General features: G+C 44.2%; 1 protein-coding gene across 1 annotated transcript in view; it reads left to right on the top strand.

The window, feature by feature from the left end:
• Nucleotides 1-27,650, top strand: part of LOC147422413 (isocitrate dehydrogenase [NAD] regulatory subunit 1, mitochondrial-like) — an 86,002-nt gene that overhangs the window by 39,131 nt on the left and 19,221 nt on the right. The window contains exon 2 of the mRNA XM_086503241.1: nt 12,976-13,215. Coding sequence (XP_086359367.1) covers nt 12,976-13,215 — 240 coding nt within the window. The remainder of the gene's footprint in view (nt 1-12,975; nt 13,216-27,650) is intronic.

The raw sequence follows: 27,650 nt of genomic DNA, 5'->3' as shown, positions 1-27,650 counted from the left end.
TTACAGTAGACATCCAGTGTGTCTTCCTTGGTTATCCTTAGATGATTCCAAGCGGTGATTACATATTTCTTGTATTCTTGAGTGAGCTAAGAAGAGGTGAAAACTCTCTAGAACTGCTACCACTTCGTCGGTGCTTCCCTGTGTAACAGTAGTGTAGATCACCATGTTTGGGCATTCCCTTTCAGATAAGACGCCGCTCTTCTTACCTTGGAGTGCTCTGAGTAACGCCCTCCCGAAAAAGCGATGTCAAACTATTGGATAAAAGCAAGGGCTCTATGGGTTTCCTTAAAGCTTGAAAATGTATCAAACTTTAACACTAGTTCTGTAATTGGACACTCAAATGTCCTAAAGTGTCCTGTTTTTTCATCAACTTTTAACATTTATTTCCATAAGCTAACAATTGAGTTTTTGGCTCTTGCCCATTGTGTGCATAGGTTATGAGGTGAAAAAAGTACACCATTTTTTTCCATGTCAAAATATGTACTATAGCAAAAGATATATGATAAGTTTTATAATGAAAATTCACTCAAATTTTGAGCTGTTTTTGGTAAAAAAAAAAAAAACTCTATAACTTCCTAAAGAAATCATATTTTTCAAACTTATAAACCCATATTGAAAGCAAATGCCATCTTGATAGGAAAATATTATATTTGAAAGCCTATATTTATTAGTTACTATAAGTAGTAAATGAGAATTTGATTTTTGCAAAATGCTATTTATGAGGTAATTTTCAGCCTTTCAAAGCTCCTTTCCAAACAATTCATACTATCTTTTTGCAAATTCATGTTTTAAGCTCAATCTAGGGGTTAAAACCAAGATACTACATATTTTTTGGAAACTTTAGAAAACATAAATCTTCTAAATAAATATGGATTTTGAACTTTTATGAGATGCGCTTTATAGTTGATTTACTCTTTTTATCTAAATAACCAATTAAATGAGTATTCAAATGCCCTAGATACCTTGTTATCAAGGAATTAGCTATACTTTACTACTTTTGTAAAAGTATCACATGGAGTTTGCTTGCTACTATCTTCTACATAAAATATCAAGAATTTCTATCGTGCGCAGTGTTACAACAAGGGAGAAAGTAACCCATTTAGTTTCTTCAACGCTCTTCAATTATAATCTCCCTTGGAATTGAGAATTATACACACACACACACACACACACACACACACACACACACACATATATATATATATATATATATATATATATATATATATATATATATATATATATATATATAACATAGTCAAGATTTTAATGCACGGATACAATGTATTTTACTTTGTATATGATCAAATTTATAAAACATGCCTCTTTGATCCACATAGCTAGACGTAATTAAATACAAATGTAAATTTTTTTTCTTTTGAGTAAAAGCCTACATAATTACCTAGCATTGGTATAAAGGAGCAATCTAAAATTTTATCCTAGGCCTTCGGATTTTTTTTTGACGCTTATGGTGCCTATTCTTTGCAAAATTTGAATGTAGATTTGCCCAACTATAATTATGGGTAAATTTGGTTATTCTTATAGGCTCAAATATGTAAGGAGATAATTTTCAAGAACTCTATTACTATTATAGAACTGCTTCTTAAAGGGAATTGTATGAATTCTTTCTTTCAAGCACATGGGATTTTTCTGAAAATTAAGAAAAAAAGACGCTAAAGCGTCCTTTTTGGTACCAAACTAGTGTTAAAGCTTGCCCGCCCTCCTTAAATCCTTGGTCTTCTTGCCCTTATACTCAAGGTAGTCGTACTGGTTGGCTCGATATAGATACTCTCTCTTCGTTGTGTACATCAGCTCATTGGAATCCGAACTCTCAAAGGACCAGGAGCCCTCATCTGAGCTGTCGAAGTGCTTCCGAGATTTTTTGCGAGATCTGCTCTTCTTTGCCTTCTTCTTGCCTTTATTATTTCTCTGAGTCTTTCTCCGCTTCTTGTTCTTTATGTGGAGTTAGAGGAAGAAGAACTCTCTGAACTGTTAGAATAGAACGATGATGAATTGGGATATCTTCAAATGAAACACGTTTCTTTGGTTTACTGACGACTTCAAAGGTTGATTTGCGACCCAAGTATCTGAGATAGTCCACTACTCGACTCTTTCCACGACTGCCTCTTGGTCTTCATGAGTCTATTGACTCGTCGTTCTACAACTTCATCAAATTCATCCTCTGAGTACACCCTTGGTCTTGGTACTGTCGGTGTAGGTTTCTTCTTTAAAGCCGACTTGAGGGGCTAACGGCCCTCGAGAGTACACCTCGTCAAGTGGATGCTCCGCCAAAAATTTCGCGTACTGGGGATCTTTGGAGTACCGTAGCATTTGTCGAGCACAATTGTCAACCTGTTGTTGACGTTGCATCTCCATTCTTTCATAAGCTGTGGGTGGAGACGGACCATATTCTTCTCCCGAATCATCGGAAGGAGGTGAATGTCGGTTGGAATCCCCGTTGTCTTCTTCTGTTCGCTAGTGGTTGGGTGCAACAGTTTCCTCCTGGTGGGATTGGTCGACTGAATCCATGTGTGCTTCTAATAAAGGATACTTTGTATAAGAAGAATCGTTATACCATTGTAATCGACTTGGACACTCCAAGCCCAAAGATGTAATGCAACACACGCGAGAGAAAATGATATAACCGAGCAAATTTGAGAGAAATAGACGACACGGCACGACACGGTGGAGTTCTGCGGCCAAAGATTCTGGCCCCAAAGACTGGCGTCCCTGTCACATGACACATCCAACCCTATGTGTCGTGGACAAGCTACAATATAACAAGGGTTCCGTCAATGCAGTCAGTCTAGATTAGAAGTGATCTAGCACTTTTGTGAGTCTGTTCGCTTGCAGACCGTGCATGCCCAGGCACTTAGTGTAGATGCATATTCTCTGGTTGCACACAACATGATCATAAGCATTCCCATCAAAATCCATCAGAATCCTTCAGGGGAATTTTCCAGTGCATTTAGCCTATTTTCCCTATTTTTGACATTTTTCACTTATTATTTTTAAGTGACTTGTTGGAAAGTAGGCAGGGCAAATTGAGTGAGTTTGTATATAAGCAAACCTAGACTAGCACTAATTGTGAGAAGAGGCAGCAGGAGCACCTTTGCTCAACAGGCAACTTCTCAGCAAGAACCCTTGGTGGCGTTTCTCCTCCAAGCAGACTCCCCTAGCCCTAGCGTTTTCCATCAAGCAAGACCTTCACTTGCATGGCGATTTTCAGTAGTTGCTCATCACCATCATCACCTCAAGCTAGCGTTTTTAGCAGGGATCCATCGCGACAATTGTCCCTCCCTTTTGCTAGCGTTTTCAGCAGGACCCTCATTGCAAGACCAGCCCTAAGAACCAGCAGATTTCAGCCCGCAAGAAGCAGCCCACAACAGCGTTTTTGATCCCATCAGATTTCAGCGAACTGCGTTTTTGGATAGCCGGTCAAAAGCAGCAGATTTCAGCCAATTGCGTTTTTGGACAGCAGTTAGAAAGCCTCAGATTTCAGCCCTTAGATCGGTCTCGCCATTCGCGTCGTCGTCATTGATCTAGCCTAGACTTGCATCAGTCACATGCATCCACGTTGTACCAGTTTGTGCAATCAATAGTAGACCACTCTCGCCGACGAGAGTGGGGCCTTCGGAGGAGGGTTTTACAACGTCTCTGGTGTCGTATTCTCTTCTCTCTCTATCTCTCAGTCTCGTGTACTTTCACGCACAGTGTCAATTCACTTTGTTGTGATCATATCACTCTCTCATTAAGAACGGAAGGCTCTCCCTTCCATAAGAACAAAAGGAACCTTGAGCACAGTTCGGAGCACTCATCTTGAGCAAAGTTCAAACATTCCTTCTGCTGCACCTTACATTGGTATCAGAGCTTTGGCAGTGTTCTGTATCACTCAAGGAAAGAACCACAAGAATCACAAGAATTTTTTTTGCTTGCTGCGGTCGCACGAACCCAAGTTCGCTTGGGCGTGTCGATTCCTAATCGTGTTTTTGAAGAGTGACAAGAATCCCAAGAAAGAAGGGCTTGTCCAGCCTCCCCTTGTGCCTCTTTTCACTCATTGAGAGCGGACTGTGCACTTAGCGGCCGGCCAATCGACGTGAGGTGGGAAAAAGCAACCTTGGTGTGAGCGCAAGGCCGCCAAGGGGTGCGCCTGTAGAAAAGAGCAGAACTCGGGTGAAGAGAAGATCCTTCTCAAACACAGATTGCAAGCGAAAGAAGAACCTCAAGAACCTCAAGATCCGTAAGAACCTCAAGACCTCAAGACCCCCAAGAACCCCAAGAACCCCAAGACTCAAGACCCCCAAGAACCCCAAGACCCAAGACCCACAAGAACCCAAGTTCCTCGTGAACTTAAGAACCAAAGATCACAGTGCATGGTCATCACCCGAAGCGGAATGGATACTTCGCGTGGAGGTGATGGGCATGAAAGTAGTGAAGAAGAATTTCCTCACCATGGAGGTTTTCATGACCCTCCCCCTACGCCATCTACGTCGGAGATTGCACCCAATCCTATGGAGGCCATGGTCAAGTCGATGATGGACATGATGGCCAAACAAGAAGCGACTCGCATTGCCTTGGAACGCGAGCGCGATGAACGAAAAGAAAGAAACGCACAGAGAAAGGAGGAAGCCGAAGCAAGACGAGTGGCCTTGGAGGCCGAGCGTGAGGCTCAAAGAGACCTCTGCACTCAAGAATTGGTTCGACAAGTACTTGCCTCGAAGTCCGAACCGGCCAAAGATGTTGGGAGTTCATCAAGTGGCGGAAGCCGAGATTCGGACTCCAACAACCCAATCACAGAGAAGTTGACTTTCAGTAAGTACAATGGTAAGATGGATGCTACAGTTATTCATTCTTGGTTGCATCAATTTAATGCTTATTTTGCGACAACTAAGAAGACAGGAAATAGCAAGGTTTTGACGGTAGCTATGTACCTTGCCGGTGATGCCATCAATTGGTACCACGCATGGCAAGAGACATAGTTAGCCGCGTACCTAGAGGAAGCCGACAAATTCACGCTTCTTTCCTTCAATTGGGCTGATTTCCAAGACAAGCTCAAGGCACGGTTTATGCCACCTTAGTACCTCGCACGATTGGCGCGCTCTCAAGCAAAATGATGTCTTTCTCTAATCGTGTTTTGCAGCTAGGTACCCAATTACGCAAGTCGGATGATGAGCGCAAGGAGGCATTCCTTTATGGATTGGACGAGTATATCAAGTACGATGTCGAGGTGCTTGATCCAATCGATCTCCACAAGGCGGTAGCGATTGCTCTCGCACAGGATGCACAGGAGATGAAGCACAACAAGGGAAAGCCTAAGGAGAACAAGACTTCCACAAGTACCTCTTAGACTTCTCAGAACCCTCAGAACTGTAAGAATGGTAACTCTTCTAACCAATCTTCCAATAGTCTCTCAGAAAAGAACTCTCAAAATGAACCTAAGGGAAAGGCTAACACAATTGCTAAACCTAAGCTTACTCCAGATGAAAAGGTATCACAAGGAATTTTAGGAGGATACATCACGTCGGAAGAGCAAAGCACTTATTCTAAGGAAGGTCGTTGTTTTTATTGTCACATTAAGGGTTACATAAAAAGAACATGTCCTAAGCTTGACTCTAATGAATCTAAAGAATCAGAGAACCCACTTTCTTTGTCAATGCAATTAATGATAACACGAGTGTGCCCCAAGTTTCTCCTGACCCTTCCATTGATGAGTCTCTCATTAAATATTATGATCATATGATAGGGCAGCGTTTTGTCATATTGTTTGACCCAGGTAGTATGCATGATGTGATCAGTCCCTCTCTTGTTGAGAGAGCCCGCCTAGAGGTTAGTCAGAAATCTCCTCTCGAGCTCTTTGGCTTTGCTCTCGGTATGGACTCTCTCATTATGAAAGAGTGCCTTGATGTATTGTTTACAGTTCAACAAGCTGTTTTCTGTAGAAAATTTTTTGTCTCTCCTCTCTCAGGATGTGATATGATTTTGGGCATTCGATGGTTTCGTGAGCATAACCCTCTCATTGATTGGGCGGAAAATACGTTCACTTTCAATGCCAAAAGTGACTCTCCCATTGTCATTTGTGGAGAGGAAGTTGTTCATTCTCCCTCTCTCATTGCAAATGTGCAGGCGAAGATTGAACGGATTCAGGAGAAGGAGACTCTCGCAGTCTCTTCTTCTCCAAAGCATGACACATAGGATTTGCATGGTGATTTGAATGACAATGATAAGCATGATGATTTGGATAATAAGGACATGATGATCAAGATGTGATTTCTTTCAAGCATGATGATTTGCATGAAGATGACGTGATTGTTCACAAGGATGATGAGTTAGTTGATGCTTTTTCTAGCGAAGCTAACCTCATTGCAGATTCGATCAGTCACGAAGAACCGATCTTGGCTCTCGAGCCTAGGTCCAAAGAACCCCCTTAGGAAGAACCAATCTTGGCTCTCAAGCCTAGGTCCAAAGAATCCTCAGAGGAAGTATTATGTGTCCGCATGATTAGTGCGCACGCATTGTATGAGTGTTGCATTCGTGATCGTTTCCTGTATTTTCGTCAGCATTTTTATGTGATCCCTTTTCCTAGGCATGACATATTGTATGTTGAGCACGTTTCACTCATGAATGAGCACAAATGTTTGCGGATTTTTCATGAAAAGCTGAAAAGTATGCATTCAAGGTAGTCATATTTCATGTCTCTTCCTTGGCACGACAGAGTCGTAGAAAGAGCACATGATAGTATGAGCACCAAGCATCGGCATTTCCGTTGTGAATTGCCACAGTTGATTGCTTTAGATCATAAGAGAGATTCGATTTCATTGTTTGCGTGTGTGTGGTGAACGGGTTCGCACTCCGTCTCTTTGTTCATCTACATCGCATGCACAGTCTTTGAGGAAGACAAGATTTTTTCCACTCACTTTACATGGAATAGGTATGTTCATGGTTTTGTGTTGGAAATGGTTTCAGGAATTTTCAGCCATGGAGATTCTTGAAGAAGAAAGAAGCATGACACTCGACGAAGTTGAAGTATTGAAGGAGCCACACAAGACTTTGTGTCGCTTTCGGCGCGGCCCAAAGAAGCAAGCGTTGCAGACCTTTATGAAGTTTAAGTACCGCACGACCCACACATCCGAGTGGGCCGGCGAAGAGTCCCTTCCAGGATTCCAGATACTATTGGCGATCTCCCTCGACGCCATACAGTTCGGTACCAATACCTCACTTTGAAAAGGAGGGGATGTCACCTGACACATCCAACCCTATGTGTCCGTGGACAAGCTACAACATAACAATGGTTCCGTCAATCCAGTCAGTCTAGATTATAAGTATTCTGACACTTTTGTGAGTCTGTTCGCAGACCATGCATGCCCAGGCACTTAGTGTAGATGCATATTCTCTGGTTGCACATAGCATGATCATAAGAATTCCCATTAGAATCCTTCAGAGGAATTTTCCAATGCATTTAGCATATTTTTCCTATTTTTAACATTTTTCACTTATTATTTTTAAGTGACTTTTGTTGGAAAGTAGGTAGGGCAAATCGAGTACGCTTGTATATAAGCAAATCTAGACTAGCACTAATTGTCAAAAGAGGCAACAGGAGCACCATTGCTTAACAGGCAACTTCTCAACAAGAACCCTTGGTGGCGTTTTCTCCTCCAAGCAGACTCCCCTCGCCCTAGCGTTTTCCATCAAGCAAGACCTTTACTTGCATGGCGATTTTCAGCAGTTGCTCATCGCCATCAACACCTCAAGCTAGCGTTTTCAGCAGGGATCCATCGCGACAATTGTCCCTCCCTTTTGCTAGCGTTTTCAGGAGGACCCTCATCGCAAGCCCAGCCTTAAGAACCAGCAGATTTCAGCCCGCAAGAAGCAGCCCACAACAGCGTTTTTGATCTCATCAGATTTCAGCGAACTGCGTTTTTGGATAGCCAGTCAAAAGCAGCAGATTTCAGCCAATTGCGTTTTTGGACAGCAGTTAGAAAGCCTCAGATTTCAGCCCTTAGATCGGTCTCGCCATTTCCGTCGTCGTCATCGATCTAGCCTAGACTTGCATCAGTCACATGCATCCACTTTGTACCAGTTTGTGCAATCAATAGTAGACCACTCTCGCCGACGAGAGTGGGGCCTTCGGAGGAGGGTTTTACAACGTCTCTGGTGTCGTATTCTCTTCTCTCTCTATCTCTCAGTCTCGTGCACTTTCACGCAGTGTCCCTTCACTTTGTTATGATCATTGCACTCTCTCATTAAGAACGGAAGGCTCTCCCTTCCATAAGAACAAAAGGAACCTTGAGCACAGTTCGGAGCACTCATCTTGAGCAAAGTTCAAACATTCATTTCGCTGCACCTTACAGTCCCCTCTCAGTATTTCTTTATTATTATGCTTGCTCAAGTACAAGGTCTGAGGATTCTCTCTCTTCGCAGTGCTCCCAACCTAATCTGCCGGCAGAGGAGGCCTTGGCACCCTTTTAAAGGCCCTAGGCCTGGCTTAAAAGTTGTTACATGAACAACATTAGTCTAAAAGCATCTGGAGCCTCAAAAGCTAGCGCCCCATGGGCTGTCCGTACGCTCTAACACGTCATCTGTTGTCAGTGCAAATCGCGGGGCGTTTTGTGGTGATCTGTTACGTCATCAGTTGCTATGCGATTTGGGCCTCTTGCTTTTACGTTAAAAAGGTTTTAGGCCCCTCGGTCGGGTTCCATAAGTTGTGCTAGTTAGGTTTTTAAACCCCTTTGGGCCCCTCGACAAAAACGTGCAAGTTGGTAAAACTTCTTCTGCCTCTTTTGCTAGGGTTTAGGCCATGCCACGTTATCACTTTGTGACATCACGACTTGGTATTATCTGAGAATGACTAAGAAAGACACGTTGGATGACTACTACGAGAGGTTTTGGAATACATATCTGCCAATGTCCTCGTTTCGGAGGGTCACTCTGAAGGACCTGGTTGAGCGGTTTTGCTGTGATTTGCCAAAAGAGATTCGATAGTATTGTTTGCAACAAAAGTCTGACTCCATTCAGAGACTTATGGGACATGCCAAGCAAGGTTTTGGTATGCATGCCGGCTCATTGACCTATCCTACGGACAAGCCAGTGTTCACCTCAACAGGACAAGAGTCTTCCAGTGAAGAGAAAGAACCAAAGGAACCAGATGAAAGTTGATCAGAGGATTCAAAAGAAGTAAGGGAATCAGATGATAGTGCATCCAAGGGTTCCAACGAAGCAAGGGAATGTACTGATGGTTTATTAGAGAGTTCCGACCATTCAGATTGAGGTGCCAGTGGATAGAGGAGGCCAACGGTGGATCATTTGCTCAAGGGCACTTTTTGGGCTCTCAATGCAAAGAGGATGGAGAAGGAAATTCTCTTGAGTTTTGAGCTGGACCTTGAAGCTTTTGGAATGTAAGTAGTGTCTATGCCAAAAGTTATTGGTTGAACCTTGTGCGATGTAGATTGCACAATGTCACAGATTGCCTAGATTGATAAAGTCACTAATTTCTCTTTGATATCTACATGTCTCTAGCAATACACACATGAAAGAGCACATGTCTTCAATTCAATCAACGAAAATTTCCAATTCAATATATATATTTTCATTAAGTCATTCCGTAAAATACTGTCAGCCTATCAGTATTCTTAAAATCTCAAACAGAAATTAGCGACTTTATTCAATCTGTGACATTGTGCAGTCCGCACCGCACAAGGTTCAACCAGTAACTTTTTGGCATAGACACTACTTACATTCCAAAAGCTTCAAGGTCCAGCTCAAAACTGTTTAGGCTCTGTTCTTCAGTGGCTTGACACGTTAGCAATTTGTGACATCCCCCCTTCTTGAAAGAAAGTAATCGTCCGCGATTACAACTTATCTGCAAAACAACTCAAGTTAGCTCAAAAATTTCCGAGGGTCATTCCAAGGGACATTCCGAGGGACAATCAGTTTTCTCATTCCAAATCAGAGCTCTTCATTTCTTGTGTCGTTGGCTTCCCATAAGAATCTCATCCAATAAGGAGTCTCATTCCAGATCGGAACTCTTGATATCTTGGGTCGTTGACTTCCCAGAAGTATCTCATCCAATAAGGAATATTCAGTGGGTGGCACATCACAATGCAACACAAATGCTCGCTTGCTCTGTCGGTGTGAGAGCAAGTCGAATGGTGGGCTCAACGGGGTCGGGCGAGGGGACTTGATCAGAGTCCCTTTGTGGCGGAGCTTGAGCCTCCATCTGTGTCCGTTGCTGCGGTCGAAGGGGGGGGGGGGGGGGGGGGGGGGGGGGGGAGAGACGATGTCGTGGCAGGTACCCGAAGACGAAGCGAAATCCTCAGCCTTCAGGAACCTTGGAGGGGAATGGGGGGGGGGGGGGAGACTGAGACGGCCAGAGAGAGGCAAAGAGAGAATGTGCGTGTGTGTGTGCAGGGGGAGGGGGAAAGGCGAAATTTTTTGGGCTTTTAAAAGGGGCTCAGAGAAGGCGGGCTGCAGCAACAGCAACGAGGAGGCAGAAGTGCTGGCGAGAAGGAGCTGAGGCGGGCAGGGCAACGCAAAGGGAGGGGGGGGGGGGGAAGTGAGCAACGCGCGAGGGCTACACAACACCGCGCGCAAGCAAGGGTGGGGAGGGAGTGGGAGCTGAGCGATGGCGAAGGCCGGCGAGGGGTGCGCAGCAGCAGCGAGCTCGGTATATACAATGAGTCTTCTTTGCACAGCAGCTAAAATACGCATATTTTATTTAGAATACATGGTGTCCCGTATTGAAACGTACAATATGTCTCATAACGTTTTCTATTCTAACGTTTTTTTGCTCAAAACATGTCTTTTTCTAATTGATCAATTGTGTTTTAGAGCTTCATGGTGCTGGTTTATGTATGCTATGGCTAAATATTGAAAAGTCATCAAGGAGGTCCATGAACTGCTTCATTTGTTCTTATTAAAGTATCATATCTAAAAAGGTTCGCGTATTTTATTTTTGATTCTCAAAAATACGTCCAGTACGCGTATTGTACACCTCGTATTAAACGTCTCGTCTTGCACCGTAGCTACTATGCTTCTTTGGGACTCAGCTTTTGGGCATCCCTTGTATGTTTATACTTGCCCAAAGGGCCACTCTTCCGTAGATCATATGGACACAAAGTCTTAGAGAGAGTTAGACCCTCGCGGGTTTTACTTTGCAAAGAGCAATAAGAAAGAAATGCCAAAAGGGGTGCCAGTCTTTGGGGATAGTGTGTCTTGGCTCGAAAGTCTGCCATGCAGTGTTGACTCTCTCTCTCTCTCTCTCTCTCTCTCTCTCTCTCTCTCTATTTAAGTTCAGTGATTTTTGCAGGTTCTGTTTGTGTGCTGCTATTGATTTCTCGCTTGGAGTGTCCAAGCGTGTAACACAAAAACATTGGTCTGATCTGCTGGTGATGGTGGAAAAATGCCAGAGGGCGGTTGGGTATTGTGGGCTGGCTGCCCATGGGGTATTGTCGGTGCTGTACTCACTTATCTGATGATCCAAGGGTGACCCCTAGGGTCACATGAATAGCGGAAAATTTCTGGGTCGAGGAGAATCTCTTATGGAGTCCCACGACTTGGAAAAGCTGGCCTAAAATGTCAATAATAATTCACTAAACCTATTAATAAGAGGTGCCTCGCATGCAATACCTACTTAGGCTTGGTATATATGCTACTATATGGGAACACTCCCCACTACCTACACCAGCAGACATTGGCTGTGCTCACGTGTAGTTAGAGAGTATGCAACTAATCTAAAGTGTCTGGACAAGCACGTCTTGCGTACAGGCTCACAAAGGTGCCATAACACTTCCTAGGCTGTCATAAACCCTAGAAATAGGAGTCCGCTTGTCCACATGCACATAGGGTTAGATGTGCTCTTGATATGATCAGTAAGGAAGCATAGGTTGAAGACGATGGTACATGCAGACATAGGTTCTAGGGTTCTATAGAATTCACCTCCAGGTGTTTCCTCTTCTTTGACAGCTATACCACCTACTTCTCTAGAGCTTGAAGGGGATTGTTGTTTAGAATTCACCTCCATGTGTTTCCTTTTCTTTGACAGCTGTACCACCTACTTCTCTAGAGCTTGAAGGGGCTCCTAAGGATATTTTTTTCCTTCATGTAGTGATGATCGAGATGATATTCCTCTTACTGTTCTCATGACACAATATGAGGAAAATTTTCCACCTCTTGGAAATGTATATGCTAGGATTTATGAGAGATTGAGAACCAAGAAATAGTCTTGGTCTTTGTGATTTTGTATTTCGTGTGGAGTTTGGGACAAGGTTGTTTCCGTACGCACGTACGGATCGGATCCATACCGTACGGTCCTACTGTACGGATCGATCCGTAGCCAAAATTTTTAAGTCTCTTTTTTTTTTCTTTGGGGAGATACGGCCATTGAGTGATTTCGTAAGGGTTTCTGAGCCATTCCGTACACCTTTGGGCACACAAATAGGGAGCAAACTTTAAATGTCTCTAAAACTGATGCATGTAGTCTTGTTTTTAATTGGAAATGTCCTAGAAAGTTCGGTAAATTGAAGTTAGTTTACGAGAGTACGTATTTTTACGCACATAAAATTATTTTATGTATGGAACAACGTACAGTAAGTAGAGATCCGCCACGTACAATATGTTTGGAACCAACTTGGTAGGTTTGGAATTACACCTCTGTGGTGATTGGGATGTTTTGTATATTTTATCATGGGGATTGTGTCCTCAAGATGTTTATTTAATAAAAGATTCTTTTCTCAGCTTTGTGTTTTTTGGAGATCTTGAAGGGTCTTTTCACCTATGGTTGTCTTTTGTTATGTTTTTAGCTTTATTTTGTTACTGGTAGAGTCTACCTTTTTGTAAATATCGAACGGTACAAGCCCTTTTAGAGAGAGAGAGAGAGAGAGAGAGAGAGAGAGAGAGAGAGAGAGAGAGAGAGAGAGAGAGAGAGAGAGAGAGAGAGAGGCTTTGAAACGATGTCCTGATTATGTACATGTGCATTGCAAGGTGATTACAAAGTTTTGTTCCGAACGAATTGCAAAATATGCATTTGAGTATGCTTACTTGAATAATCGAAAGGTGGTCACAGCTGTGCACAAAGCCAACATCATGAAGCTGGCCGATGGCTTGTTTTTGGAATCATGTCGAGAAGTGGCAAAGAACTATCCAGGGATCAAGTACAATGAAATTATTGTGGATAATTGCTGCATGCAATTGGTAGCTCGTCCAGAGCAGTTTGATGTTATGGTAAACTTTTAACTTTCTGATGGTTTCATATTGCATGTTACTGAATCCTGATCAAGCTCCTAATAGGCGTACTTGAAAAAACAGTTACTTCTTTCTTTGCTAAATAACAACTCAAAACTGGTTGTAAGCTTTTGGTTGTTGAAATGTTGGTAGCTCTAAGATGTAACTAAATATTCGTCCCTTTTTATGCATCTGAAAAACTAAGGACTTGAAATTTGTACTTTTTTCTGATGTTTAAAGTGCAATCAGTGGAGGAAGGAAGAATAAAGTGGACCATGAGAAATGTACCCAAGCATGACTTTTTTGACATACCAGTAGGATTTACAATACGGCCTGTTTGTGCTCTAATCTCTGGTTTTTTATCTACTAGGCATGCTCTGGCTGGCTTTGAGTCCCATCTTGAAGGATGGCTTTTGAACCAGACTGCACTGAACTAATGGTGCGATGTGACCTGTCATCATTGACCTCCTAGGATGCCTACTCTCAGCTGCTAGGCACTTGCAGTCTTGCACATCTTCACTAGTTCAAGGATCCGTGTTATTGCTGCTTCTAACTCCTTAATGCTGTAACTGCTGACTTGCTTAATTGGTTATACTAGCAATTGGTGTCTATCAGTGGTTGCCTACCCATTATGTCGGTTTGTCAAACTTCTTACAACCTAGTCCTTCAGTTCATGGATAATAACAAAGTCAGTGCAAATTTTTGGGATAGGCTTCCAAAAGACTCCTCAAGCTTTGACGTACTGCTCAACGGCCTATTTTGTTGTCTCTTCTTGTCACAAGGTGTGGCAGACTGTATGACAGCAATTGATGTGGCAGCTCAACGCAGATGATTCCCTATGTGGCCTACTGAGCAAGTTTGGAAGTTATTTCTTTACTGGTTGAGAAAGGTTACTTAGTCAAAAAAATCATGAAAAACGTTAGTTCATTTATGCAACGGAGTAAGTTTATTTTCAATGTTTCTTCTTTTGGAGTGTTCAAGACAATCAGTCAAATCAATAAAAGTGGGGACCTTAAAAGCCCACTTATTGTTTTGCCTTAGTGATGCACTGATTTGTTATTTAGCTCACTTTAGCGCTTTTTAGCAATTTTACTCTTACTTGGCAACCTCTAGCCTTGGTCATGGCTGAGTATGCCCATCGCCTCCGAAGTGTGATAGAAACTCAGCTTGTTGGTTACTTGGTGAGCCTAATATCTTTTTTTTGGCTATCTGAGACTAGAATCGGTCACATTCTCCACTTCTCTAACGTCGGATCTTGCAAACTCATTCTACGGTCAACTATTCTGCACAGTGTGCATCTTTTTCAGACGCGCTCGCTTTTCATATGAGCCCGCCGGTACTGGCGCTGCATGCGCATACAACGTGGAGCTGAAGTTGCAGTTGCAGGAGGATTTTGACCTGTTTCTGGCGGTCAAGATAGATTGGCCGGCTCTTGTCAAGTATAGTTTTCCCTTTATTCAAAAACCATTCTAACTATGGGCCAGCTTGTGGTCGTGATGCTACCGGTGAACATCCATGTACCGATGAGAGCCATTGAGTTAGGTGACGATCGTGGTAAAGGAGAAATCTCGCTTTGTGAGAGCGAAGCAGGTGGTTTCTCAGGGGTTGAGCTAATTGCCAGATCACTAGGTGGTGGAAGCGCAAGAAATCATTGGACTGTCAAACGAGGAGCTTGCAGGGTCTGTGCTTTGATGTATTAGGGTTTTTGCATTGGACTTTGAGCAGGGGAGGAGATTTGTTGGACTTTGAGAAGGGGAAGTTGTTGTTGGGCTATGTGTGCTATGTGAAGAGGAGGGTTTTCGTGAGCTGGATCTAGGACTTTGGGATGGAGAAGAAGAGGGTATTGATAAGTTGAGGTCCTGAGCTAGGTGATTGCCTTGCAGGAGACAATGAACTTGCTACTTTGATGGGAATTTGAGGTGTTAATATAAGAGCTGATGTCGTTGGGGAAATTTCTGATGATTTTAGAGGAGACTCTAACAAACTTGGACACCCCAAGTCTAGATTCTACCGCGACACAGTAGAGATTCACTTCAAAAATACTGCACAACTTCAAATCACAGTTCAAAAGAGAGTTGACACGGCCCGGTGTAGTTCCGTGCCAAGAGGTATTGGCCCCAAAGACTGGTGCCCCTTTCGGTATTTCTTTTTATATTAATCTTTGAGCAAAGTACAACCGACCTGCGGGTGCTCGCTCTCAACTCTGTGTCCAGATGCTCTGAGAAGTGAGCCCCCTTGGTCACTTATAAACATTACAAGGGATGCTAAAAGCAAAGCCCCAAAAGCTTCAAACTTAAAAGCAATGATCTCCAAAAAAAAAAAGATTTCCGTACAACTGCCACGTCAACCTGTCAGCGTAAATTCAGGAAATCCGTACAACATGTCAGCGGAATTTAGAAGACGTCTGTAGGGTACTGCCACGTCAGCATGTTGGCGTGTTTTGCGGGTCCATACATTGCCACATGGCATTTCTGCCGCTAGAGTGTGTGAGTGTGTCTGGGGGCGTGCCACGTCACCAGTTTGTGACATACCCCTCTTGAAAGAATTGTAATCGCCCTCAATTATGCCTGCAAAATAGACAGAGGCTATAAACTGTCTTAGTAGACATGGACTGTTAGTACCGACGCACTAGACACAACACATCTAGCACTTGTACAAATCGACAGTCACATTACCGGACATGGTAGGACATTACATGACAAATCACATACAAATTTATTCCAAATCTTAGACCATGATTAATCGACAACATATTTAGTAATCGCATCTAGATGCATTTGGGACCTCACGGATGTCCATTATCTAATCCTTATTGCAATTATGTCTATAGAGATTTATGAGGCCGAAATGTTGTAGTCATTTCGTCTTTTAGTTCGTGCACTCAAATAAGTCAAGTACAAATCAATCATTTTCATTTTCGGGAATTCTTGTCATAAAGCCATATAAGAAAATACTGTCAGCCCATCAGTATCCCTGAAACCCAAAGGGGGACATCAGTGACACTATTCAAAATCGGGGTAATCCGTTGACAAAGGAGCGGAGTGACTCCCCTCTTGTGCAAACCCGCTGCACTAGATTCATCCATGCTGAAATCGGGGTTCTATAGAGTAGACAAAGCTAAACCGAATGCTTCAAGGTAAAGTGTAACAAACTTGGTCACTCTAAGTCAAGATTCTACAGTGAAACAACAGAGATTCACTTCAAAACAGTTAACAGTTCACAATTGATTCGACACGGCCCGACGGAGTTCCTTGCCTAGAGATATTGGCCCCAAAGACTGGCGCCCCTTTCGGTATTTCTTTTTGTATTAATCTGAGTTCAAAGTACAAGGGAGTGGGAGGGTTCTCACTCTCAGACTCTATGTCCAGATGCTCTGAGTTGTGAGAGCCCAACCCACTAATTTATAAGTTTACAAGGGATGCCCAAAAGCAGAGCCTCAAAAGCTTGTTCTTTTAAAAGCTCTTCAAAAATAAAGCAAAGCTCCCAAAAGCTTCTCAAAAAAATTGCGTAGAGTTTTCTTCAGTTGCTTTTTCAGTACAAAAATCAGTGCAAAAAGCGAAATTCCGTACGCTCAGCCACGTCAGCACTTCAGCGGAGAATGCGTCGCAAAATCTGGGATCTGCCGTACACTGCCACGTCAGCATGTCAGCGGGATTTGCGGGATCTGCAACCAGGGTGTGTATCTGCTGCCACGTCACCCTTTTGTGACATACCCCCCTCTTGAAAGCATTGTAATCGCCCTCGATTACGTCTGCAAAACAGACAGAAACCATAAACTGTCTTAGCAGACACTGACTGTTAGTACCGACGTACTAGGAACACATCAAGCACATGTACCAATCGACAGTCACATCACAGGACAAATCACATTCAAAATTCATTCAGATCTCAGACCATGATTAATTGGCAATGTATTTAGCAATCGCATCTAGATCCAGTCGGGGCCTCATAGATGCCCAATTAACTAATCCGTATTGCAATCATGTCTATTGAGATATTATCAGACCGAAATGCTGCAATCATTTCGTTTATCAGTTCCTGCACTTAAACAAGTCAAGTACAAATCAATATCATTTTCATTATCGAAAATTCCAGTACATAAAGTCATACATCAGAATACTGTCAGCTCAATAGTATCCCTGAAACCCAAAGGGACATGAGTGACTCTATATCAAATCCAAGTATCGGGGCAATTTGTCGACAGAGGAGTGGAGTGACTCCCCTCTTGTGCATACCCACTGCACTAGATTCGCCCATGCTGAAATCGGGATTCTATCGGAGTAGAGTAGAGTAGACTATGCTAAACCGAATGCTTCAACGTAAAGGTTCAGAATCTGAGGAGTATCTGCTAGGTCCTCCTCCATCCACTTCGCATCCAATGCAGGATAGTTCTTGAATTTAACCAAGAACCGCCTTATCACTTTACCTTTTGTCTTTCTATCTTTATGTGCCAATATCTGTTCTCGAATGAGTATCTCCTCGTTTTCCTCCACTTTGGGTTGCTCATCTGGCTCCCATCATCGGGCACATCGCCTTTAAAAGGCTTCAGGAGACTCACATGAAAAGCATTGTGAATCCTCCAAGTACCAGGCAACTTCAGTCTAAAGGAGACATCATTTATCGTTTCTTTTATCTGGAAAGGTCCATAGTATCTCATGCTAAGCTTTGGAAAAAGCCGATCCTTTCTCTTTTTCTTTCTAAGGCATGCCTTCTCAAAACATAAGAGCACCCAATCGTTCTCCTTTAAATTCAAATCGCGACGATGTCGATATGCTGCCTTTTTGTGTCTTTCCTGAGATTTCTCTAAAGCCTCCCGGACCTTGGCAAAAGCTGTGTCCAAGTCCGTCTTGTACTGGTCAGCTTCAAAAATCTTGTCTTTCATGCTTAAGGAGGGTGGAACCTTCGGAGCACCTTCAATAATTTCAAATGGCGCCTTCCCCGTTGAAGAGTGTATTGTGTTATTGTAGGCAAATACTTTTTCCATGGAGTCTTCTGATATGAAATGTAAGACTTCAATAAATACAGTACGACTAAATTTGCAATCTTCGATTGCCCATCTGTCTGCGGGTGGAAAGATGACGAGAACTGCAATCGCGTGCCAATGTTCTCCCAAATCACCTTCCAAAACAAACTCGTGAATCGGGGATCTCTGTCAGAGACAATTGTCTCAGACATGCCATGTGATTTGAATATCTGGGCAATGAACAGTCTCTCTAAGTGATCCGGCTTGACTGTCTTCTTCACTGGAATGAAATGAGCTTGCCTGCTAAAGTTGTCAATAACAGTCCAGATACCATCGTGTCCACTCTGTGTCTTCGGGAGATCAAAAATGAAATCCATAGCAATACTTTCCCAGGGGCGGGTGGGAATGGGTAAAGGCTGTAACAATCCCTGTGCTTTATGCCTGTCAAGCTTGACCTTTTGGCATACCAAGCAACTACGTATAAAAATAGCCACGTCCTTCTTGAGTCTCGATCAAAAGAAGTATCTCTCCACACCTTTCAAGGTGGTGGCAAAGCCGCGGTGACCCGTAAATGGTGGACAGTGGCATTCGGTTAAAACCTTTTCCCTCAACGGTTGTGTAACGCACAACGTCGTTGTCTTCATCAAGTAGCCATCCTGAATGGAATATCCCGCTACTACCTCCCGATTCTGTATTCGACGAATACATCTGCAAAATCTGGATCTGTGGCATACTGATCGACCATATCCTCGAAGCTTCTATGGTGTATCGCGGAAATAGCCAAAACCAATGTCTTCCGGGACAAAGCATCTGCCACCAAATTCTGCAGTTTCTGCACATGGACAATGTGGAAGTGAAACTGTAACAAGATGTTCGCCCACCGCATCTGCTTTTCCGATAGCTGCTTCTGTGACAAGAAGTAGCGTAAACTTTGTGATTTGTGAAGACCGTAAAATTGGCTCCGATTAGGTAATGTCGCCACTGAGTAAGAGCATGAATAACCGCCAAAAGCTCTTTCTCATATATCTGTGTTGTCAATTCCGGCCTTGAAAACAATCTGCTTTCGTAGGCAATGACATGGCCTTCTTGCATTTAGACCGCACCCAGACTACGACCACAAGCATCACAATATACTTCGAATGACTTCTGCAAATCCGACAAAGTCAAAATTGGTCCTGTAGTCAATTTCTCTTTCAATGTCTGAAAGGCAGTCACCTCTATGGGTCCCCACGAGAAAGGGACTCCTTTCTGTGTAAAAGTATGCAAAGGGGAAGCAACCTCTGCAAACTTTCTAGTGAACCGCCGGTAGTAAGAACATAAGCCCAAGAAGCTTCTAACTTCATGGACATTCTTCAAATCGGGCCAATCACGGATAGTCTCTATCTTGGCCGGGTCCATCTGCACTCCTGCTGTGCTGAGACGGTGTCCCAAAAAGTGTATCTCTGGTAGGAAAAATTCACTCTTCTTTGCATTAATCACCAACTTGTGATCTCGTGATGCCTGAAAGACTTGTAGCATATGTTCTCTATGTTTTACCTCATCCTTGGAGAAGACAATAATGTTATCAAAGAAAGTGCCAACAAGAGATCTGTACTCTCTGAAAATCCTATCCATCATTTGGTTAAAAGTCGTGGGAGCATTGGTAAGGCCAAAAGGCATCACCAAAAACTCGAATAAACTGAAGGTCGTTCGAAAAGTTGTCTTGTAGACATCTCCTTGCGCGACTCGGATCTGATGATATCCGCTCTTCAAATCGATCCTGCTAAAACAAGAGGATCCCTGTAGTCAGTCAAGAATATCATCTATCCTAGGAATTGGAAATCCGTTCTTGACGTTGATTTTCTTGAGAGCTCTATAGTCAATGCACATTCTCCAAGATCCGTGTTTCTTCAAAACCAACAACACCGGAGAGCAGTAAGGTGAAGTACTCGGCTAGTTAAGACCCTTCTCCAAGAGGTCTTTCACTTGGTTCATAATCTCTTCATTCTGGGCTCGGCTCACACAGTAAGGTGGCCGGTTCGATGGTGTGCTTCTAGGTATCAGATCAATGGTATGATCCTCAGGACGAGCTGGTGGCAACTCGCCTGGCAGGCCCTCAGAAAAGCAAGCGGCATGAGTTTGGAGAAAATCCTGGCGTTCTTTTTCTAGATCAGACATATTTGTCCTATGGGAGGATCATGAGAAACTTGGGACACATGAGTGTTCTCATTTATGGCATTAACGGAGGATGTGGGTTCTTTAGATTCGGTAGATTCAATCTTAGGACATGTTTTCTTTATATGAACCTTGATGTGACAATGATAACATTGACCTTCCTTAGAATAAATGACTTGTTCTTTTGACGTGCATGTATCCTCCTAAAATTCCTTTTGCTGCTTTTTCATATGGGGTGAGCTTTGGTTCAGCAATTGTGTTAGCTTTATCCTTAGATTCATTTTGACTATTGTTTTCCGAAAGACTAGAGGAAGATTGGTTAGAAGAGTTACCATTCTTACCATTCTTACCGTTCTAAGCGTTCTGAGAAGTCTGAGAGGTACTTTGAGAAGACTTATTCTCCTTAGGTTTTCCCTTATTATGCTTCATCTCATGTGTGAGAGCAATCGCTACCGCCTTGTTGAGATCTACGAGGTCGAGGACTTCGACATCAAACCTGAGATAGTCATCCAACCTGAACATAAAAGCCTCTTTGCGCTTCTCATCCGATTTGCGTAATTGGGTACCAAGTTGCAAAACACGGTTAGAAAAAGACATGATTGGAGTACCATTCTGCTTAAGATTGCGCCAATCTTCTTTTGACCGCGCTAGGTACTGAGGTGGCAAGAACCGCGCCTTGAGCTTGTCTTGGAAGTCGGCCCAACTGAAAGAAAGGGGCATGCCTACCTCGGCTTCCTCTAGGTGCACGGCCAATTGCTCTTGCCATGCTTGATACCAATTAATGGCATCACCGGCAAGATACGTGGCTGTCGTCAAATCTTTGCTATTCCCTGTCTTCTTAGTTGTCGCAAAATTGGTGCAACCAAGAATGAATAGCATTAGCATCTATCTTACCATCATACTTACTGAATGTCAACTTCTCGGTGACGGGGTTGTTGGAGTCCAAATCTCGTCTTGCGGCACTTGATGAACCTCCAACATCTTTAACTGGCTCGGGTTTCAAGGTGAGTACCTGTAGGACCAACTCTTGCATGTGTTGGCCTCTCTGCGCCTCACACTCTAACTCCAAGGCCGCTTGTCTATCTTCAGCCGTCAAGCACGCTTGCTCACGTTCACACTCACGCTCACGCTCCAAAGCTACCCTTCTGTCTTCCCGCTCACGTTCCAATTCTGCCTTTCTTTCTTTGCGCTTGGGCTCCGAGGTGGCGCATTGCGCGTAACATCATGTCCATCATCGTCTTGACCAAAGCCTCCATAGGATTTGGTGCAACCCTTGGCGTAGATGGGGAAGGGGGAAAATTTGTTCGCCAATTCCATGCTCATCACCTCCATGCGAAGTATCCATTCCGCTTCGGGTGTTGATCATACACTCAAGTCTTGGGTTCTTAAGTTCACGAGGAACTTTGAGTTCTTGAGGTTCTTCTTTAGCTTGCAATCTGTGTGATCTTCTCTTACCCGAGCTCTTCTCCTTCCCGCGGGTGCACCCCTTGGCGGCCTTGCGCTCACACCAAGGTTGCTTTTTCCCACCTCTCATTGATTGGCTGGATGCTAAGTGCACGGTCCACTCTCAATGAGTGAAAAGAGGAACGAAGGGGAGGCCGGACAAGCCCTTCTTTCTTGGGTTTCGTGTCAATCTTCAAAAACACGATTAGGAATCGACACACCCAAGAGGACTTGGGTTACGTGCGACCGCAACAAGCAATTTTTTTTTTCTTGTGGTTCTTTCCTTGAGTGATACAGAACACTACCAAAGCTCCGATACCAATGTAAGGTGCAACAGAAGTGAATGTTGAACTTTGCTCAAGATGAGTGCTCCGAACTGTGCTCAAGGGTTCCTTTTAATTACGGAAGGGAGAGTGAAACCGGCCTGTTCAATCCAAAAAGGGCGGTAGACTTTACTTCAAACCTTGATTTAGCTTTCACCCATTATTAGTCGTCTATTATACCTGCGCTATAGTGACACAAGAGAGGGGAATGGGATACAGATCCTAGAATGCACTTGTATGAGAAGACCGACACCAGATTGGCCCCTAACTTAGGCGCCTCTTTCGGTATTTCTTTATTGTTTAAAAGAGGGAATATACGCTGTGGTTCTTTCCAAGCTGCCCCGTACAACCTTGGCTGAATTTTGACTGTTCTGGCTTGATTTCGGCAGCATAACTGTACTAGACCCTTCACAGTCAGTATTCCCACGCATTGGCCGACTTTCCCGACGCATACGGGCACTTTGCAAAACCTGGCGAGAATCTGCAGCACACTGAATTCTCTGTTTTCAGCCCTGAAAATGCGCCAGATCACCTGTACAGCGGTCCCCTTGCGTCCCCGAACCTCCTGGGGGGTATTAAGGTCCGTTTAGGGCCAAAACCCTAAACCTGCAAAAATACACAGCTGGCTGTAATTTACTGTTTCGGGCTCCGTTTCGCGTGCCGGTCGCATCCTTAGCAAGTCCTCGAGCTCCCGCACCTGTAGGGCTACTTACCCTTTGAATCGGACGAGATTTCTGGCGTGAAACCTCTCCGAATTCACCTGTACCTGCGGGAGGATTAGCCGCTAGCTAATCCAGTACCTGTGCAAGAGGCTCTTGCCTCGGCAATCGCGCATGAACCCACACAACTGTACATTGGTCAAATGAAGAGCCCACTAGAGGGGCATAACATACTGCCAAAGGGGAGAGAGAGGGCAGTGCGTAGCGTGCAGGGCATCACTCCTGGCACCGCACTGTGCATAAGAGGGAAAGCAAGCACTCCATAGCTCTTAACCTGTGACAAAAGCTGCAAATGAGGCTCTCCCAGCTTAAAATTCAGCGCCACTTCTTGTTGCATGAGGCAAGTGCACCAGAAGGTGCCACTTGGCACATTTATAAGCATTTTCCCGTTTCGGGGTTGCCGTCTAAAAATATGCCAACCGGTTGCCCAGTTGACTTCACGGCAGAGTAAGAAAATGTTCCCCTTGTCATTCCGAAGGTAATGACGTCAACACATTTTCAGGTCCCAAAATAGCAGTTCCCTAAATTTTAGGAGATGCTGCCATTGTATCTTTCTAGGTCATCCGACCCTCTTTGTACACTGCGGCCACATCCAGAACTGAAATGTAGCCTCTGTAGCAAAGGATTCCACTTTGGCTAGTCAATGGCCCCACTTGGCTAACCATAGTCCTTGTCCAACCTTAGTGCTCTCTTGCCCTCAGGCCTGGACTCCCTCTGGACAGTTCCACACTAGCTATGCAATGCAGGGCAGTTAGATTTCCCGAGGGGTGTTTTCAAAAAGTGAAAGTAAATAGATAATAAGAAAGAAATCAACAAAAAGGATAGATAGACAGTTTTTGAACTTTACCAAATAACGCCTAGCAACCTTGCCTTTCACTTTCCTTTCTTTGTGTGCCAAAATCTATTCAGGGACCAAGATCTCGTCAAGCTCCTCGACTGCCGGCTAATCTTCAGCTGGCATATCTTCTCGCACATCACCCACATAGGGTCTGAGAAGACTCACATGAAACGCATTGTGAATCTTCCAACTGTCAGGCAATTTCAGCCTATATGCAACATCACTGATTATGTCGCATACTTGAAAAGGCCCATAGTAACGCATGCTGAGCTTTGGAAAGTCTTTCCTTGCCCTTCATCTTCTTTAACCTTGCCTTTTCAAAGCGTAAAAGCACCCAATCACCAAGTGAATATACCACTTCACGACGGTGACGATCAGTTGCTTTCTTTTGCTTTGCCTGAGTCCTTTCTAAGGCCACTTTGACCTTCTTGTACATTTCATCCATGTCCTGAACATACTTATCGGCTTCAAATATCTTGTCCTTTGTATGCAGTATGGGAGGAACTTTCTTGCCACCTTCAACTATCTCAAAGGGTGCCTTGCCAGTTGATGAATGCACTGTATTATTGTATGCATACTCCAAACAACTTGCTCTCCACGAATGACAATGAGAGAGTCACTTTTGGCATTAAAAGTGAACGTATTTTCCGCCCAATCAATGAGAGGGTTGTGCTCACGAAACCATCGAATGCCCATAATCATATCACATCCTAAGAGAGAAGAGACAAAAAATTCTCTACGGAAAGCAGCTTGTTGAAGTGTAAACAACACATCAAGGCACTCTTTCGCGATGAGAGAGTCTATACCGGGAGCGAAGCCAGAGACCTCGTGTCACCAGCGTGTGACTACTATTTATCCTTTTTGTTGATTTCTTTCTTATTATCTATTTACTTTCACTTTTTGGAAACACCCCTCGGGAAATCTAACTGCCCTGCATTGCATAGCTAGTGTGGAACTGTCCAGAGGGAGTCCAGGCCTGAGGGCAAGAGAGCACTAAGGTTGGACAAGGACTATGGTTAGCCAAGTGGGGTCATTGACGAGCCAAAGTGGAATCCTTTGCTACAGAGGCTACATTTCAGTTTTGGATGTGGCCGTAGTGTACAAAGAGGGTCGGATGACCTAGAAAGATACAATGGCAGCATCTCCTAAAATTTAGGGAACTGCTATTTTGGGACCTGAAAATGTGTTGGCGTCATTACCTCCGGAATGACAAAGGGAACATTTTCTTACTCTGCCGTGAAGTCAACTGGGCAACCGGTTGGGATATTTTTAGGCGGCAACCCCGAAACGGGAAAATGCTTGTAAATGTGCCAAGTGGCACATTCTGGTGCACTTGCCTTATGCAACAAGAAGTGGCGCTGAATTTGAAGGGAAGAAGGGCTCATTTGCTGATTTTGTCACAGGTTAAGAGCTATGGAGTGCTTGCTTTCCCTCTTATGCACAGTGCGGTGCCAGGAGTGATGCCCTGCACGCTACGCACTGCCCTCTCTCTCCCCTTTGGCAGTATGTTATGCCCCTCTAGTGGGCTCTTCATTTGACCAATGTACAGTTGTGTGGGGTCATGCGCGATTGCCGAGGCAAGAGCCTCTTGCACAGGTACTGGATTAGCTAGCGGCTAATCCCCCCGCAGGTACATGTGAATTCGGAGAGGTTTCACGCCAGAAATCTCGTCCGATTCAAAGGGCAAGTAGCCCTACAGGTGCGGGAGCTCGAGGACTTGCTAGGGATGCGACCGGCACGCGAAACGGAGCCCGAAACAGCGAATTACAGCCTGCTGTGTATTTTTGCAGGTTTAGGGTTTTGGCCCTAAACGGACCCTAATACCCCCAGGAGGTTCGGGGACGCAAGGGGACCGCTGTACAGGCGATCTGGCGCATTTTCAGGGCTGAAAACAGAGAATTCAGCGTGCTGCAGATTCTCGCCAGGTTTTGCAAAGTGCCCGTATGCGTCGGGAAAGTCAGTCAATGCGTGGGAATACTGACCGTGAAGGGTTCTAGTACAGTTATGCTGCCGAAATCGGGCTGGAACAGTGGAAATTCAGCCGAGTTTGTGCGGGGCAGCTTGTAGGAACCACAGCGTTTATTCCCTCTTTTGAACAATAAAGAAATACCGAAAGGGGCGCCTAAGTTAGGGGCCAATCTGGTGTCCGTCTACTCATACAGGTGCAATCTAGCAACCTGTATCCCTCTCCCCCTTTGTTGTGTCTTGAAAGTACAGGTAAAATAGACGACTAATAATGGGTGAAAGCTAAATCAAGGTTTAAAGTAGAGTCTACCGCCCTTTTTGGATTGAACAGGCCGGTTTCACCTCGAGAGGAGATTTCTAACTAACCTCTAGGCGGGCTCTCTCAACAAGAGAGGGACTAATCACATCATGCATACTACCTGGGTCAAACAATATGACAAAACGTTGCCCTGTCATATGACCATAACATTTAATGAGAGACTCATCAATGGGAGGGTCAGGAGAAACTTGGGGCACACTTGTGTTATCATTGATTGCATTGACAGAGGAAGTGGGTTCTGTGGATTCTTTAGATTTATCAGAGTCAAGCTTAGGACATGTTCTTTTGATGTGACCCTTAACGTGACAATGAAAACAACGACCTTACTTAGAATAAGTGCTTTGCTCTTCCGACGTGATGTATCCTCCTAAAATTCCTTGTGCTACCTTTTCATTTGGAGTAAGCTTAGGTTTAGCAATTGTGTTAGGCTTTCCCTTAGGTTCATTTTGAGAGTTCTTTTTTGAGAGACTGTTGGAAGATTGGTTAGAAGAGTTACCGTTCTGAGGGTTCTGAGAAGTCTGAGAGGTAGTTGTGGAAGTCTTGTTCTCCTTAGGCTTTCCCTTGTTGTGCTTCATCTCCTGTGCGAGAGCAATCGCTACTGCCTTTTTGAGATCAATTGGATCGAGCACCTTGACATGGTACTTGATATACTCGTCCAATCCATAAAGGAATGCCTCCTTGCGCTCATCATCCGACTTGCGTAATTGGGTACCTAGCTCCGAAACATGATTAGAGAAAGACATCACTGGCATACCATTTTGCTTGAGAGCGTGCCAATCGTTCTTCAATCGTGCGAGGTACTGAGGTGGCATAAATTGTGCCTTGAGCTTGTCTTGGAAATCAGCCCAATTGAAGGAAAGGGGGTGAATTCGTCGGCTTCCTCTAGGTGCGCGGCTAACTGTGCCTCTTGCCATGCGTGGTACCAATTGATGGCATCACCTGCAAGGTACATAGCTGCCGTCAAAACCTTGCTATTCCTTGTCTTCTTAGTTGTTGCAAAATAAGCATTAAATTGATGCAACCAAGAATGAATAACCGTAGCATCCATCTTACCATCATACTTACTGAAAGTCAACTTTTCTGTGACTGGGTTGTTGGAGTCTGCATCCCGGTTTGCGCCACTTGAGGAACTACCAACATCTTTGGCTGGTTCATATTTTGAGGCAAGAACTTGTCGAACCAATTCTTGAGTGCGGAGGTCTCTTTGAACCTCACGATCGGCCTCCAAGGCCGCTCGTCTTGCTTCGGCTTCCTCCTTTCTTTGTGCTTTTCTTTCTTTTCGTGCATCGCGTTGGTGTTCCAAAGCAATGTGAGACGCTCCTTGTTGTGCCAGCGCAACGCGATTCGATTCTTGTTGTGCCAGCGCAACGCGAGTCGCTTCTTGTTGTTGTGCCAACGCAACTCGATTTGCTTCTTGTTGTTGTGCCATCATGTCCAACATCGACTTGACCATCGCCTCCATAGGATTTGGTACGACTTGTGGCGTAGATGGAGAAGGGGGAGGGTCGGAAAAGCCTCCTGGTGGGAAAAATTCTTCGTCGCCTCTCTCATGCTCATGACTTGTATGCGAGGTATCCATTCCGCTTCGGGTGATGACCATGCACTATGATCTTGTGGTTCTTAAGTTCACGAGGAACTTGGGTTCTTGCGGGTCTTGGGTGCTTGGGTTGTTGAGGGTCTTGAGGTTCTTGAGGGTCTTCTTTTGCTTGCA

This window comes from Adiantum capillus-veneris, chromosome 27 (genome assembly GCF_014529385.1).
Source record: "Adiantum capillus-veneris isolate H3 chromosome 27, ASM1452938v2, whole genome shotgun sequence".
Classification (NCBI taxonomy): domain Eukaryota; kingdom Viridiplantae; phylum Streptophyta; class Polypodiopsida; order Polypodiales; family Pteridaceae; genus Adiantum; species Adiantum capillus-veneris.
Note: the sequence above shows the minus strand (reverse complement) of the source record. Positions and strands in the feature narration are given on the sequence as shown.